This window comes from Paralichthys olivaceus, chromosome 17 (assembly GCF_024713975.1).
Source record: "Paralichthys olivaceus isolate ysfri-2021 chromosome 17, ASM2471397v2, whole genome shotgun sequence".
Classification (NCBI taxonomy): domain Eukaryota; kingdom Metazoa; phylum Chordata; class Actinopteri; order Pleuronectiformes; family Paralichthyidae; genus Paralichthys; species Paralichthys olivaceus.
Genome location: NC_091109.1, coordinates 4,189,201 through 4,204,711, shown reverse-complemented (window position 1 = coordinate 4,204,711; position 15,511 = coordinate 4,189,201). Strand labels below are relative to the sequence as shown.

At 43.8% G+C, this 15,511-nt stretch overlaps 1 protein-coding gene across 1 annotated transcript; it reads right to left on the bottom strand.

Moving 5' to 3' along the window:
- Positions 1-2,587: 2,587 nt before the first annotated feature.
- On the bottom strand, positions 2,588-14,639 carry wasf3b (WASP family member 3b). The gene is made up of 9 exons (XM_020087859.2): positions 14,397-14,639; positions 9,691-9,847; positions 7,231-7,365; positions 6,838-6,991; positions 6,080-6,197; positions 5,623-5,804; positions 5,255-5,530; positions 4,469-4,788; positions 2,588-4,170 (listed from the first exon to the last, which is right to left on the bottom strand). Exons 2-9 carry the CDS (start codon positions 9,821-9,823, stop codon positions 4,013-4,015), a joined length of 1,476 nt encoding a protein of 491 aa, XP_019943418.1. The 5' UTR covers positions 9,824-9,847; positions 14,397-14,639; the 3' UTR covers positions 2,588-4,012.
- Between the last annotated feature and the right edge of the window lie 872 nt (positions 14,640-15,511).

Below are 15,511 nucleotides of genomic sequence, written 5' to 3'. Positions count from 1 at the left end.
GTTTTTTGCTGCACCCAGCCGATTTGTTTTTGAGGCGGTCTCGCAGCTCTTGCTTCTGTGATCCTGCCTGAAATGATCTGTAATTTGAAAGAAGCCCAAATCACCACCTCTCACTCTCCACCAGCTGCTCTGAGTTAGTTTCCATTTTATACGTGCGAGCCCCCCCTTCCAAAAAACCCCACGACCCATGTCAGCAATAACTCGCCCATCGTGAATAGTTGTTACTTTTTGATGCGAAGCAATACTCAGACAGCAATAACATCCACGTTGATCCACCATGACTTCTTTACACCACGAAGGCCGCTCGGGTGGGGAGGACCAGGCTCCAGTGGTTCTCTGGCAATACATCTTCAAACGGGGGGGGGGACGAGATCCAACAACTGCCTCATTCCTCCACAGAGCTTCCCCCCCCCAAAATCAGGCTTTGATCATTTGTCACACTGGGATGGATTTTATTTTGTGGTTGTTCGTTACCTCTGCCTCTTGTGAGCATATGAGCCGTCCAGAGGGTCACAACCTAAAGCCTCAGTGTGTGGCCTGGGACTGTGTTGTCGTGCATATGGTATGAGCTGCATGGCCTCTGTGTGTGTGTGTGAGATCCAGCAGCTTAGCAGACTATGATCTGTCTCCTTGGGTCTTGTGTTTGTTGGGTATGTGTGGCGGTGGTGGTGGTGGTGGGATGTCTGAAAAAATACAAATTCCCATTAACCTCCCTCTCCCTGACCTCGGGGGATAACGCTGCCAGTCTTCCTGTCCATTCTGAGAGAAGTGGCCTCGTTTGCGTGTGTGTAGAGCTCCTTTCTTTCTTTTCTGGGACAGAGATGGGACTTGGGACTTGGATGTGGACGTTCCAGCTCTTCAAGCCAAAGTGAAAAAGAGACTGGGACCCGAGTCCTCCTGGGTGTTTTCTCCCTTCCTCTGTTTCACCGATATCTCACCCTACTTTTAAAAATCAATCCTGTCTGGTGGAGGCAGGTGTCCGTTAAGTGACCTCTGAATGATTCTATGAGCTAAAAAGGGCCACTTCCAAATACACAGATGATGCTGCCTCTTTGCATCCTTGCGTCCCCTCTCACTGATCTAAGGAGCTCCCAGTCTTTGTCTTCTGACCTTGGATGAGGTGTTAGGGGGGAGTGAGCAAGGACGTCTAAAGAGCAGCATTTCTGAGCATTGGAACGTAGCCCGTGTCTGTGAACTTGTGCACAGTGTCAGACTGAACCGACAGGTCAGGCTGACACATCACAAACCATCACAAACTCTTTATTCCTTTTACCTTTGGAGAGAAAAAAAAGTCTATTTTGTTATATTCATTCAGAAGTTCTATTTTTTTCCCACTTAAGTCGGGCCTGTGTTCTTTCAGATTCTGATGATGTTGTACGATACTAACGGCGCTGTAAAGCCTTTTTTCTGAATGTAGTTATAATCCAACTGATACTGACACCCCCCCCCCCTTGACTAATTTGTTTCTGTAAATAACGCATGCATAAGAAGGATGGGGGGGGGCTTTATGACTTTATACCACCGTGCATGGTGCTACCAAAGCCACTCAAACTAGGGGGATGAGTTTGGTCGCACCATTTTTAAAAAATAGTTTTGACTGACGTTTCTCCACATCAGCTGTCAATGTGGAATACATTCTGTTCAGTTTCACTTTTCCAGCTTCAGTTTGCACCGGTTAAAGGACGATTGAGCAGATTTGGCGACACACACAAGGGAAGAGAAAAGAAATGGTCCACGACTTTCTCTGATTGGTGAATGTTTTTTCCTTCTGGTGCAGCCAAACTGTATTTTTTTTTTAACGGGTGTGAACAAGGGCTTTGTATCCACGAGTGGTGAAGGACTGTGATGTTGGATGTAATCCTTCTTTGTACACACACACACCTGCTTATCTACTGAATGGTTTCACAGTGTCACCGTGCACAGACATGTACGACGCAGCCGAGGATTTGTGTAGCCAGCGATGGGCTGTTCCACTGAGGGGGGAGGTGTCTCTGATGGTGACTAATCTAGAGCTAAATATCAAAACACTCAAGGGCCTGTGTGTGTGCGTGTGTGTATGTGTGTGTGCTTGCGTGTGCGTGTGTGTGTTTTTTGGGGTGGGGGGGGTTGGAGCTACAGGGGGACACCACAGTAACAGCATCTTGTGTAGACGTATGCATAGTTTTCAATGTGAAATGCACTTTATTTTTTGGATAAAAATGGCACAACAAATTATTAAGTATCTGCAAAACGAAACGTATTAATGATGATAATCAACATGCACTAACTTAATGGAGATATTGTACAAACGTGTGTGTGAACGTGGTGTCTATTTTTCCAAGGTGTTAGTTGTACTTTTTAATTGCTTTGGTTAGTTCACTCAATTGAGAGATCTTGTTAATTTTGTATTAAAAACAAACATGTGCTGTGCATAAAACTCCTGCCTTGATTAATTTGTTCATCCTCGCCATGGCTCCCTTTCACACTCTTCTGTTTCCTTGGCAACTCCCTTCTTAGTTGTACTGTTACCAGGGAAACAGAAGTCTTGAAGCCAGGTACGTGTGTCGACAGCAGGACAGAAAAAAAAACATGGCAGCCGAGCGTGATCCTTCATTCAGCATTTTATTTTTTTCTCTGGGTCAAAGGTTACACTGCTCACACTAGCATATACATGACATCCCCCGCCCTCACCCGTACCCTCCCTCCCACACAGCAGTGAGCGATTGCAGACGCAGACGGCTCAATCTGTTTTCATATTTATGATCAGTAAGACTTTTTACATATCGCCCTCTCATTCATCTTAACAGCGGAGAATTGGGGCCATGTTGAAGAAAGGAAAAACTCAAATGTCAATGATAAAATCATGATTAAAGAGAAAGAAGTTGTAATTTTCTTCTCGATCCACAATCTTGAATCTCATTGAGAAATTGTGACACCCTCTTTGAATATATCACAGAAATATCCAACGATGTACAGTCGACCACTACCAAACATTTTCTTGCTTCACAAAGTTTGTGTTCTTTCTTCAGAACAGACACATTTTCGTACACAAACTTTTCAAAGTCCTGACACATGATAACGTGGTGCTGATGAGCCAAAAGATTAAAAAAAGTAGAAAGTATTTATCTATCTGTGATGGTATCCTATAGTATAACTATACTATAACTATACTATAACAAGATGCACCACATTCCTCATTTTGAAGGAGGCAACAGGACTTTATTCTCGTCATATTCCAACTTAATTCTCTTAATTTAGGATTTTATTCTTTTTAATTTACGATGTACTTGAAATCTCTTTTTTTCTCAGTGAGTGGCCCTAATTCTCCGTTGTACATCTTTCCCACAGCACTTCAGACGCTCCTCCATCTTCCACTGACTGCAGCTGCCAGTCAGCTCGTCTGTTACTCCTTCACCTCCAGTTATTTCCATCTACATGTTAAAAACCCGCCTCCTGGTCTATGGCATACGTAAGTGTTTGAGTAAAAACATTAAAAAAAGACAAGTACATTGGTTAGCTCAAGAGGAAAGTTTCTAATTCTCCTATTACTCTCTCGAGCTCCGACTATACATTAGATTAGCACCTTCACGCGGTGTCTAAAGTGTTACGACAGGCAGAGAAACATCCACTGGGGTGTATTCACAATGCTTTGAAATATAATCAGCAAATTGAATGTTAGTGGTTCTCGGAGTGGTCAGCATTAAAGTCTATTACTAGTCTCTTTACAGTGTTTATGCAGCTTGAATACACTCCCAGATTTCCAGTTTTGGACCTTTCAGCTTATATCAACCTACAGCATGTGATTGTGTGTAGTAGTGTGCATGTGATTGTGTGTAGTAGTGTGCATGTGTGTGTGCGAGTGTGTGTGTGTGTGAGTGTGTGTGTGTGTGTGTATTCAGCGACAGTGTGTGATAACCCGTGAGTGTTGTACAGTGGGCATTCCTTCAAGTGAGTGTGAGATCGACCGGTTGTGTGTCTTCTTCTCATTGTGTGTGTATCTTCAGTGGTTATCATCCCATATTTTTCGCGTGTATTAATCGGACCAGTCGTTTTCCTCCAGCTCGGAGTCGTCCTCGGAGTCGGAGTATTCCACTGCGATGCGTCGCGACAGAATGGTGGCCACGTCGTTTCCGACCGGCTCCCTCTTCGCCTGCTGCTCCTGCTGCTCCTGCACCTTCTTCAGCTGGATGCCTGTAGTGAAAATGGAATTCCACGTTTTAAACTTACATACTCATTGAGTGATTGGTTGTGGAATTTGTAATCGAACAAGTGAAAAAGCAGTGGCTTAATTTTATTTATTTATTTCCTTCAATAGTTTGATTTCTTTATAAAGGATGTAATTTCTGAAAAAGCTGTGCAACACACACACACACACACACACACACACACACACACACACACACACACACACACACACACCCACACACACACCCACACACCCACACACACACACACACACCCACACACCCACACACACAGTGGCTCTTACCCATACGTATAGCAGCCAGCAGGTCGCTGCGGGCATCTGTGACCACTGCGGTCTCAGCGGGCACAGAGGAGGTAATCTTGCGGGCTGTGAAGTGGGAGGCACCAGCTGGAAGAGGTGGGGGTGGAGGACCAGGAGGACCAGGAGGAGGTGGAGCTACCTGGACTCCAGACACAGGTGGTGGAGGCAGAATGTAGCCACCAGCAGCCATTGCCCCTGGAGACATGGGACCTCCGGGAGGGGAGGCAAAGGCAGTCTGGGCAGACGGGATGAGAGGAGCTGGGGGAGGGGGCGGAGGGCCGGTGTTTGCATATCCGTCCATACTGAAGGAAGGACAGAGCGACAGAGAAGAAACAGACAGGTAAGAAAACCGTCACAGTCTGTACTTGATATTATTGATACTGTACTGTTTCAAGTGAAGCCTAGACATATTATCCACTAGGTGGCAGCATTATCTCAATGTTAAAACATAATTTATTACCAATGTACTACCACTGTTATTGAGAAACTGTGAAACAGCTCAACTTCTGTCCACTGGATTTATTATTTACTTTATTTTACTATTGCACTTTTTAAAGCATTAATGGTTTTATACAAAACGATTCGAGAAGTTTCCTTATTATGGGCAAAGTCAGAAACTATTCACATCCTGATTCATCAGGGAATTGAACAGCAAAGGATTACAGTATATTATCATAGTGATTAATACCATATAATAATAACATGTATTGATATTATTATGAAGAGTGGGCGTCAGTTTGATAGTGACTGTTTGTCTCATGTGTTTACCTGTAGTCCACAGGTGGGAGAGACATGGAGCCGCCATTCATAGCCTCGCTGGGTGGAGGAGGCAGCGGGACCTGGTGGTGGTGAGCACGGCCCAGTGTCCCGCCCTGATAGGCCATCATATTCCTGCCCCTGTTGTCATGTTCGCCTCCTCCACGAGGGGCGTGTCCTGCAGCCATCTGGGCAGCCAGGATGCTGGGCGGAGGGCCAGAGTAGGTGTGGGCGTGGCCAGCATGGTTCATGGCGTTCGGGTAGTGGTGCTGATCGGCACCATGACCCCTGATAAGAGAAAGGATGGAATCAAGGAAAACTTATGAGTTTGTTTCCAGTCGAGAAGAGAAATGAAGAAACATAACTGTGTGTTCACTCACCTGTTCTCTGGAGACATTGAGCCCTCAGAAGATGCCCCTCTGTCTCTGTGTATGGTGTGTCGATGGTCTGGCCTCAGCTCCTTGTCCAGAGCCATCATGTTCCACTCCTGTCGACGGTTCCTCGCCTTGCGGACCTTCTTCACCTCCCTCTGTAATGTCCCATCCACACAACGACGCTGCTCCTGGAAGAAAAACCGAGAGAGATACTTTGTTAAACTAAGGGCTGTTTTATGTGCATTATGTGAGTTAAGTGAATTACACTGAAAATTTCTGCTTATTTTATAACCTGAAGACCCTTGTTAAAGTATTTTATCCAACTAATCCTAAAAGGGAGGAGGTGCAGCACCAGTAGTTGGCAGGCAGGAAAGTGCAATCTTAAATTTTACCCAAAATGAACTGTAATCATGGCACATTGAACCATACGATGATATGAGAGATGCTTGTGACAGAACTGTACCTTCTGCTTCCTTTTCTCTTTCCTCTTGTCCTCCGTGTCCTGCAGCATCTTTTCCTTCCACAGGTCAAAGAAGTATGAGGGATCAGTGTAGAACTTAAGTGCTTCCTTGTGGTCATCCCTACAGAAAGAGACACCAAAAATGTTAAAGAGGAATACAAAAGTAAGTAAAGAAATCTGTATGCATTGTCTCTGTTTAAGCAGAATAGTAGCTTTGGTGATGTTTTTGTTAATGTTCAAATACTAAGTTGGGGAAAACGTGAAGCTATGAATGTTGAAATAGTGAGTGGGAATCCCCTGCGACAAGCTGAAAATGTGGAAAGAGGGAGAGATAGAAAGAGTGGAGAGAAAGAAAACTGAGTAGTGTTGTCAGGGTTAGGAGCTGGATTCCCACTGGAGCCAGTCATGCTAAATATGTAATGCACCAAAAGTACTGGAAAATACAACTGCATGAATACAGCGACCAAAACTATGAATGTAGGTCAGACACTAGTGAAAATCAAGAACTTTTAAAGAGGATTCTGCATCAGGTCAAATTAAATTTAGAACTTTTTGCTTAAAATTGAGAAGATAAAAAAGCTCAGACATTAATGGAAAATATATTTGATTCCAGAGAAATGTTTCATTGTGTCTATTTGTTAGACAAACTGTTTGATGATGTATGATGTTTTCTCATCATAATTACTACATGTTTTTGGAACCTGCAGCAGTGACTGACCACCACTCGGGGGTGTTGAGGACAATAGATGGACAGCACCAACCTGTACGATGAAAGGATGTTGAGTGGCGGAGGCTTGTCACTCAGGTTGTACATTTCTTTGACAGGAATGGGCACACTGCTCTTGGACACCACCTGTTGGTCCTGAATGGTAGAGCTCTTGAAGGCTTTTCTCATGTTGATATCTTGCAGGGAAACTGACAGAACAAAAACAGGAAGAGACAACAAATGAGTGAATGGCCAACAGGAAAAAAGAGAGATATTAATGGGAAAAATAAAAGCAAGATTTGGAAGGTTGCAAAGATAAACCATCCCCATGATGAGAACCTCTTTCATGCATTTTAGTGAAAAAATGCAGAAAACCTAAGGCTGACACTTCAACAATGAGCAATGACTCGCTGCATCTTTGCCCTCTGACCTCTAACCTCTGACCCACCTTCCTCCACAGTAGAGTCCAGCTGCGTGACCTTGACAGCCAGCCGGTCGATGCGGTCCTGGAGAGAGTTGGCACGCAGGTAGAAGGTGTTGGCCTCATTGAACAGCTCGCCAAATATGTCCTCCGCATGTTTACCTGGAAAGAGGGAGAAAGGGACGGGAAATCAGAGAGAAAAAAGGAGAAATCTTTATCTGGGGCCAAGTAACGTCCCCACAGAGACTGAGGACAATCAGTCAATACACTGGTAATGGGACACAATGTGAAACCAGAGTCTTAAGAATCTGTGCAGGAAATGATGCCTCATACGTTTCCATAAAGAAACATCCTCATGAATAATTTAATATGATCTCAATATAGATTGTTCAAATTCTACTGTGTATATGTGTGTAACTGCAAACTGTGTGTAAAAGGCAAGAAATTAAACAGTACTCTCCTTCAACTCTGTTGATGTGCCATTAAGCAAGTATCATTGTTGGATTATTCTTGTGCAGCTAGTCAGTGACCCTCGTTTACAAGAAGAACAAACGCTATTTCTTGCTGCTGGGATGCAAAGATTCAGACGTTGCCCAGCCACATGTAAGAGAGTTGATAAAGTTTCAAATTAAAAGCCAATAGTGTTTATTTGGGTTTTTTAGTTGGGAGGTATGATTGACACTTTGGTTCTATACATGTGCTAAAGGTGGTGCTGGTCCAGGCACATAAGAAAACAAGGTGTCAAACTGGGACTCTTTAGTGGGATGTAACTAAGTACATTTACTTAGTTACATCCCACTTACATTATTGTACTAAATGTGCCAGATTTTTTTTCATCAAGATCCAAGAATTATTCTCTGGGGAATTGGTGAAAGAAAGTGGAGAACACACATACAAACAGAAGTAATGATGTACCCAACTGCTGCACTTGGGAATAGGTTTCACTCAGTAAGTACTTTTACTTTTAATACTTATACGTGTATTTAAAACTACTACTAGAACTTTGTCTATTTATTTGTACTTTTACTTCAGTAAAATATTTGATTAATTCCTCCACCACTGACAAACTTGAAGACTCAGGTTTAAAAAGTGTTGTTATCTGAGGGACGGTCCATTTGACATTTTGACTGGATGACAAACATTGAGTTGTTTTGGTTCAGTCCCTGAGGACACTTATGTTCTTAACCCTTAAAAGTAACCCTGCTGTGGAAGGGGGTTCAGTAAAGGGAGGCCTCAGCAGCGGGAGGAAGTAACCCACAGTAAAATTTGTGATTGTGGAACGACTGTTAGTCCAGGGCTGTGGGAGCTGCTCCAGGCTCCAGCAATCTTAGCCCATGTTCAAAAAGAGAAGAAAAACTTTTTATTGCAAGACTAAATGATTGGAAATGGATAATCAAAGAAAGGAGCTATTTCAGCAGGCATCTAAAAACTTTGTTTACACATAGATCACTGTGTTTCAAAGATGGTATGGCTAAAACACATGCTACAGGCTATTTCTGTCCCCCTTGCTGACAGGATGGGCAGCGGGAAAAATATTGAGAGGAAGGAAGAATCACAGATCCGGCATGCTGTGCCCCATAAACTCTGACCTCTCTGGAGGATTCTTATGGTTGTCGTACACACACACATGCACAGTGTGTGTTGTCTGTCGATAGAACCCCGCCAGCCCTGTGCATGTATTTATATCTAACCCACACAGCTGCTGTTGAAGGGCCCACTCCCAACACAGGAACTTGACACAATGAAAAACAGACAGCGAGTGTGTCAGGGCCAAAAAGTACAGGGTTAACAGCGTGAAGGACTGGATTTAATTGATGCTGTTATGAAACAGAATGAACTCCTAACAGTGTGATAGAGGGAAAATGAGAGCAACTGAGGATAAATGGGTGAAGGGCACCTGTCCCATGACAACACAGCATTGTGTTGACAGAGTATGAAGCAAGGACATGGCCATGGATGAAGGATGTGAGGATAGATGCCCTTGGTGGAGTACTAACTCAGTATAATAGACCTGCAGTGAACATAACATTCAGTGTAAAACAGTTCTCCACACCCTGACACAAACAGTCAAATACACAAAGAGTATATCTGCACTGTCACATGCACACAGCTGTCCAGATAATTTCATTTGTGCGGAGCTATCTAAAAGGATTACATGTCAACCCTCCATGCTCCAGTGTGAGGCGGCTGTAAGCCGCCTGCTAGCCTAGTGACCCCAGGCCCTGTAACCACGACAACGCCCAAATCAATCTCAGCTTTAGGATTAATGATGCAAGCATGTGATTTTGTCCTTTTACAAAGACGCTACACACAGTGTGGACAGTCGTCACACTGGAGTCACAGGGGTTATAGCCCGAGGAGGTTAAGTTCCTGTTTTTCTGTTCACACAGACATTTGTGTGTTTTCTTTAGATGTTAGCAGCGTCTTCTTGTAAAAGTGACAGTGTGTGTGTGTTTGTGTGCGTGTGCGTGCGTGCGTGGGCCTTACTCAGGCTGCTGAGCTGACGGATGATGGAGGAGAGCGTGTTGTTCATCACACACTCCAGCTCACTGCCGATGCCCTCGGGGAGCTCCCCTCGGCAGAGGTGACGGGGCTCGATGTTCCTCTTGACCAGTGGCATGGTGAGGCCGCACACTGGCACAAACTACAGGCAAAGATGGGAAACAAGCACAAACTGTTTTAGACAAGGATCCCAAGGTTAGAGAGAGATCGTCTGCTAATAAAATAGCTGAATAATAAAATAGCCCCTTATTATTTTTCTGGTGAGTGATTTAGTTGATAAATAGTTTCAGCTCCATTAAAAATACAATCTTATCTTGAACTATAAGGAATACATTGAGTTGCCTGACTGAAATAAACAATAAAAGTTGCTCAGTCATGCACAAGGTTTTTTACCCAAAAACCAAATCACCAACTCCCAAAATCACAATAACAAGTTACAGTACCAAGCTCGACATATTGATTGTTGAGTCCCAAACAGACGAAACATGACGACAAAATCTAGTTTTGTCAGAATTGATCTGCTCTAGTTCAGACGTGAGTCGAAGACAATAACAACCAATTGTAAAAATCCTGCAGAAAAATATCACCTCTATATCATATAATCTCTAAAAAATAATTTATCTGCAAATCTGTATCTGACAAATTAATTTTTGAAGACATTGTTTGCAGCAGTGTTTTTGTATTGGGTTGCTTTTTACTGTTGGTGTATGCAAAACATTATAGTGGGTGAGCTTAAGGACAGAGAACCAACAGTGATGACCAACAGTGTCCCAAAGCCAGAAGACTTGTGGTGACCAGCAGTGAGATTAAAGCATTAGGGATAGAAGGATCCAGCGTGCCAGCTAATCCCAGGCCAGCTTGTCACTTGCCCAGCTGGAAACCTGACACAAACAGAGATTCATGGACGTGGTCAACACCAAACAACATTGTTGGTTATGGGCTACAGTCAAATGGAGGTTTTGAAAAACAGCAGAAATGTTTTCATCTTTCCCCATAATCACAGAAACTTTGAACAGTCTCGGAAATTAAACTCTGATTAGCTTCAATCCGATCCTCCAAACCTCCTGTAGTTCAAAGGTCTAGAGATAATGCCTCAAAGAAGAAAGAGAAACCCCAGGGTTCATCGAAGCCGCCATCTTATCGGCTCTTCTTCCTGTTTTTGTGGTCTCAGTCTGGCTTCTGTTTCCTGGTCCTCCCAGTGTCACATCTCTCCTTCCTGTCCAAACACTAGGCCAGAACAATGAGGCTACGGCTCAAGAAGCAGCCAGGAGGACAAAACAGCGAGACAGATGGATCCATGCACACACACACACACACACACACACACACACACACACACACACACACACACACACACACACACACACACACACACGCCCTTTTCCAAAAATGAAACTTTCACATGTAATTCTCAGACTCGCCAATCAAATTGTTTTATGCTTATTTGCAGTTCCAGGGCTTTTACTGTGCAGCTCGGCCAAAAAAAAGAAAAATCACTTCAGAGAAAAGCAGGTTGGAAAGACACACGCTCTGGCAGTCTGACAGAGGGCTAATAATAGTTGACAGGTACTAGAAACACAAGTCATTGTAGGAGCAAATTAATGAGCACAAGAAAATAGGATTTTAAATTCTTGTTAACCAATAAAAACTAGAGAATATCTATATTTTAATCTTCGTGAATCCTTATCTAATTAAAGATTGCATTTAAAACAACAGAGCAAGTAGCAGAGCTGGGCTATCAGTGTCTTGCCAGGAAACTACTGTAATTACAGATTGTGTCATTACAGCTGCCCATGACACAGAAGAGACACTTCTGAGCGACAAGGCCAATTACCTCTTGCAGAGTTCTCATCTGGCCCTGTTTTCTCAGCTAGCTACCCCCTGCAAACCCCTACAGCCTCATGCCACTGAGAGAAAACAAATGGGTAGAATTACGCCATATTGCGCTGCCTCAGAGGACACTGAACACAGTCGATAATGTCTGGCTTTGGAGCAAAAGAGCTGCTAAGGGGTTTCAGCGGTGTGAACTCTGAATAAGCATTTAGGAAATACTGCGGTCCTTGTTGCATTGGAAGGAGATGATGCAAATGAGAGGATTGCGTGTTTTTGCTTTCACTGTCTGGCTGGAATGACAATCACATCAATGAGGCGAAATAATGAGGGGCTTGGGGGGGTAGGGGGGTGGCTGGCGAGGGAGGCGGAGGAGGCCTGCTTGTGAGAAACGAGGGGAGAGTACCGAGAGGGAAAGGGTGCATGGGATAAGAGCGTGTGACAGAAAAGAGACAGTGAATGAGACAGTGTGAGGGAGAGCGAGAATGGGTGGTGTGTAACATTAAGAGGTGGACAGAGTGTGTGTGTGTTTATGTGTGTTTGAGGGGGGGGGGGGAGTCTGTGTTGGATGGGGGAGGGGTTGTTGGAGCAGGGACCTCGGGGAAGCCACTGAAAGGTTCCCGGGACAATAGAGCTGCGTTCACAAGGCAACAGCACTGGCTCTCCCATGCATCCTCCCCCTCTTCCTCCTCCTCCTGCTCCTCTTCGACCTTATTTAAGGCCCCCTATACTCTTGCAATGAAAGCATGAAAAAGTGAGTAAGAACCCAGGAGTGAGAAAGGGGATGTAAACCTCAAACATCTCACCCACAACCCCAGAGAAGACATTAGCTTGTGCTTTTGATTGCTCTAGTGCTCCATGTTTCTCCGTGTCTTGTTTTGGCTTTTGTGTTTGGATGAATTATTACAACCCAACATGCACACGCAGACAAACAAACATACGCAAACACTCCAGGTATCTTCTCAAGCGTCCCATTAGCAGCATCTAAACAGTCTATTCAGCAGCAAAAAACATCTGTGATCCTCAGAGCGGTGACGTTCAGAGTAAAAATACACTTCCCCCTGTGACTCCGACAGGATGGCCCACGTCTCCTCTCTCCCAGATACACGGGCACAGAAGAGGCCTTTACTACAGACGTGAGAACTCCATTAAGAACTGAAAGGGGGAGTCATTACAAATTTATGAGCCCGGTCCAGCTTCTTGTGTTGTGGGCTGTTTAGCTTGTTCTGACGTTATGAATAATGCAGCGTGGATTACGTCAGGTCACACTGCCCTAAATATGATGTAGGAAAAAAAGGATTCTGCTGTGCCTGTCCAGGAACTTCTCCTTGTTTCACTCTGTAGTAAAACATTGATGGTACTGTACCTGTGATGCACTCTGGGTAAAAGACTTGATAGTGGATCATAACGTGCACAGAAAAGGAAGCTTGGCTTTGAGTTTGACTATCTTTTCTATGATCGTACACTTTTATCAAAATGAATGATTCAGAGCAACTGAAACAAACATAATTTGTCACTTAAGACTTTGGTCAATTGCTTTGAACATCATTCAAAGACTTGATATGTGATTTACCAAACTCACCATATTGTGACGTACGTAATTTATCCTCACGCCCTGATATCTGACCAGTGATTCTGCAGTATCATTCTAACTTTTCTTAAATGTATGTAAATGCACCACTTTTTTCTTTTATTTCTTTCATATTTTCAGATAGCAATTTAAGATTTCACTATAAATATTATGTTTTCTGCACTATCCTTTTTTATTCAGCATAAATATTCGAGAATGATTAACATTGTACAAGTACATGTAATAGTTTGTGAACTCTGGCACTCCTACAATGAAGTATATATTAAAAACGGATTCTTTAATGCAGACATGACCAAATGTCGCTGTAATCCTCGTGGTGACACAAGTGGCTAAATAGCTGACTCATCGATCAATAAATCAACAAATTGATTCAGAACTTGGTGATCTGTCGAGCAATAAAACCAGGTCTACAATTGCAGAAATCGATTGCTTATCTTTAATCACAGTTGTGATTGTTGCATGTATTCGACATATTATACATTGATATATGTTGGTATTCATTGATAAAAATGTGGTATAAACCTATTAAATCACATGAACAGCTGCAGCTACAGAGAGTGAGGATGTCTTTACTTTGAATATAGGGTAATCTGTCATTATAGTGTTAGCATCTATTACTAATTTGCCATATTTCAATATTGACTTTAATGAGATTTCAGGTTGATTTTTTTATATTATCGCGTGCATGTCACTTTGAAGTTATTAACATGTGCTGCTTTGTTGTTTGATGCCTTAAAACTGACATTTATCCACAAACACACACATGAACACACACGCTGCCCATCTCCCCATGACACACACACACACAGGCGTGAACTAATGGCAACCGCGATCAATCAGTGTTCCGCACCGCCGCTTCCAGTTACTGATGGATTGACCCACATCTGTTCATCCACATCGGGTTCCGTGATTTTCTCCCAGTTATCATCTAAGATCGGACGAACCGTTTCCTGTCTGCGCGTCCAACAGCTGATTGAAACACCGGCAACATCCATTTAAATACAAAAAAAATAAAAACCCATTAAAGTCACAAACCAGAGGAGGAGAACCCCACAGCTTCAGGCCGTGTTCAGCCACACGCAGACCGGGGATGATCCTCCCCTCAGCCGGGGGTCCGCTCCAACTGACCACTCGGTTAGCTAGCTAATGCCCAGGGGTCGACTACTAAGTTTGGACGAATGAGGCTGAAACCAACAAAAATAACCGCGCGAATTGAACTGAATGTGATGAATGGTGCTGCTAGTGTAAAAAAGTATCATGAGACCCTCACCAGCAGTGGGAATATGAGCAGGAATCAGCCGGTCCGCATGTCCCGTTAGATTCTCCCGTTAGCTGCCATCCTGTGTCCCTCAGCCCGTCTGGACACTCCGGGGAGAAACCCGTGGAGGACCACGGCCCGCCCACTGGCCGCTTTCAGCCAATCGCGCCTCAAAGCAGGGGATTTAACACGTGATGGGCGTTTGCTCCAGCCAATCGCGTTTCTCGACATGAATGAGTGACAGGGAGGCTCCCCGGACCCAACGCGATGCTGTAAACGGAGGGGGCGGGGCTACAATTGGGCGTTGCTGAAGAGCTTAATTTTATATTATAAGGGTTATAAATGCATTTTTGTTTTCAGGCCTGCTGGGATTTCTGTGCACAAAATGATGATTTGAATAAAGTGTAATGGCAGAAACATTTAATATCACATTTAAACATGTTTCAGGGAAGCAGTGCTGAGGAGCTGGGGTGGTATTGTGTAACACACTAAAATAGCTGGGCCAGCATCCTGCAGGAAGAGGCTCAATGAGAGGATTTGCTAAACATAGATCTACGCTTTACTCTCCCAGGTGTGTTTGTAGACACTAAAACAGTGTGGGGGGAGATGATGACTGTCACCAAAGCAAAGGGAGTAGTGTCTGGACTGCAGGCTGCAGAGGTTTCGTGCATTATCAGAAATGCAGGTCTATTCCTGGACAAGGTGCAGTGTGAAGGCCTGCATATGTTATAAAGCTGTCAGTTTGACATTTATAATTGATTTAGACATGAATTCCAAAGCACACATGTGTGTGACAATGTAGTAAAGTGGATTACATTTGTACCCAGTTTGAATTTTTCTCTGTGTTTAAGTGGGTTTTTCATGGTACTCTGGCTTCCTCCCACAGTCCAAAGACAAGCAGACTGGGTTAGATTCATTTGAGACTCTAATTTGTCCATGGGTGTGGATGTGGGTGTGAGTGGTTTTTTGTGGCTGTATGTTGGCCCTACAATATGATGATCACCTTTCCAGGGTGTACCACACCTCTCCAGCTCCAGCTTCCTCCACAACATTCAAAGGATAAGGAGTATAGAGAATAGATGGATGATGCGTGTTTTTTTAACTCTAAACAAAATGGTAGCTCTAGG

Coding starts and splice junctions, on each gene's coding strand:
- wasf3b (XM_020087859.2), bottom strand. CDS start 9,823: ATGCCACTGGTCAAGAGGAACATCGAGCCCCGTCACCTCTGCCGAGGG. Junction 6,992..7,230: donor GGACTCTACTGTGGAGGAAG/GTGGGTCAGAGG, acceptor TTGTTCTGTCAG/TTTCCCTGCAAGATATCAAC. Junction 6,198..6,837: donor AACATCCTTTCATCGTACAG/GTTGGTGCTGTC, acceptor CTCTTTCTGTAG/GGATGACCACAAGGAAGCAC.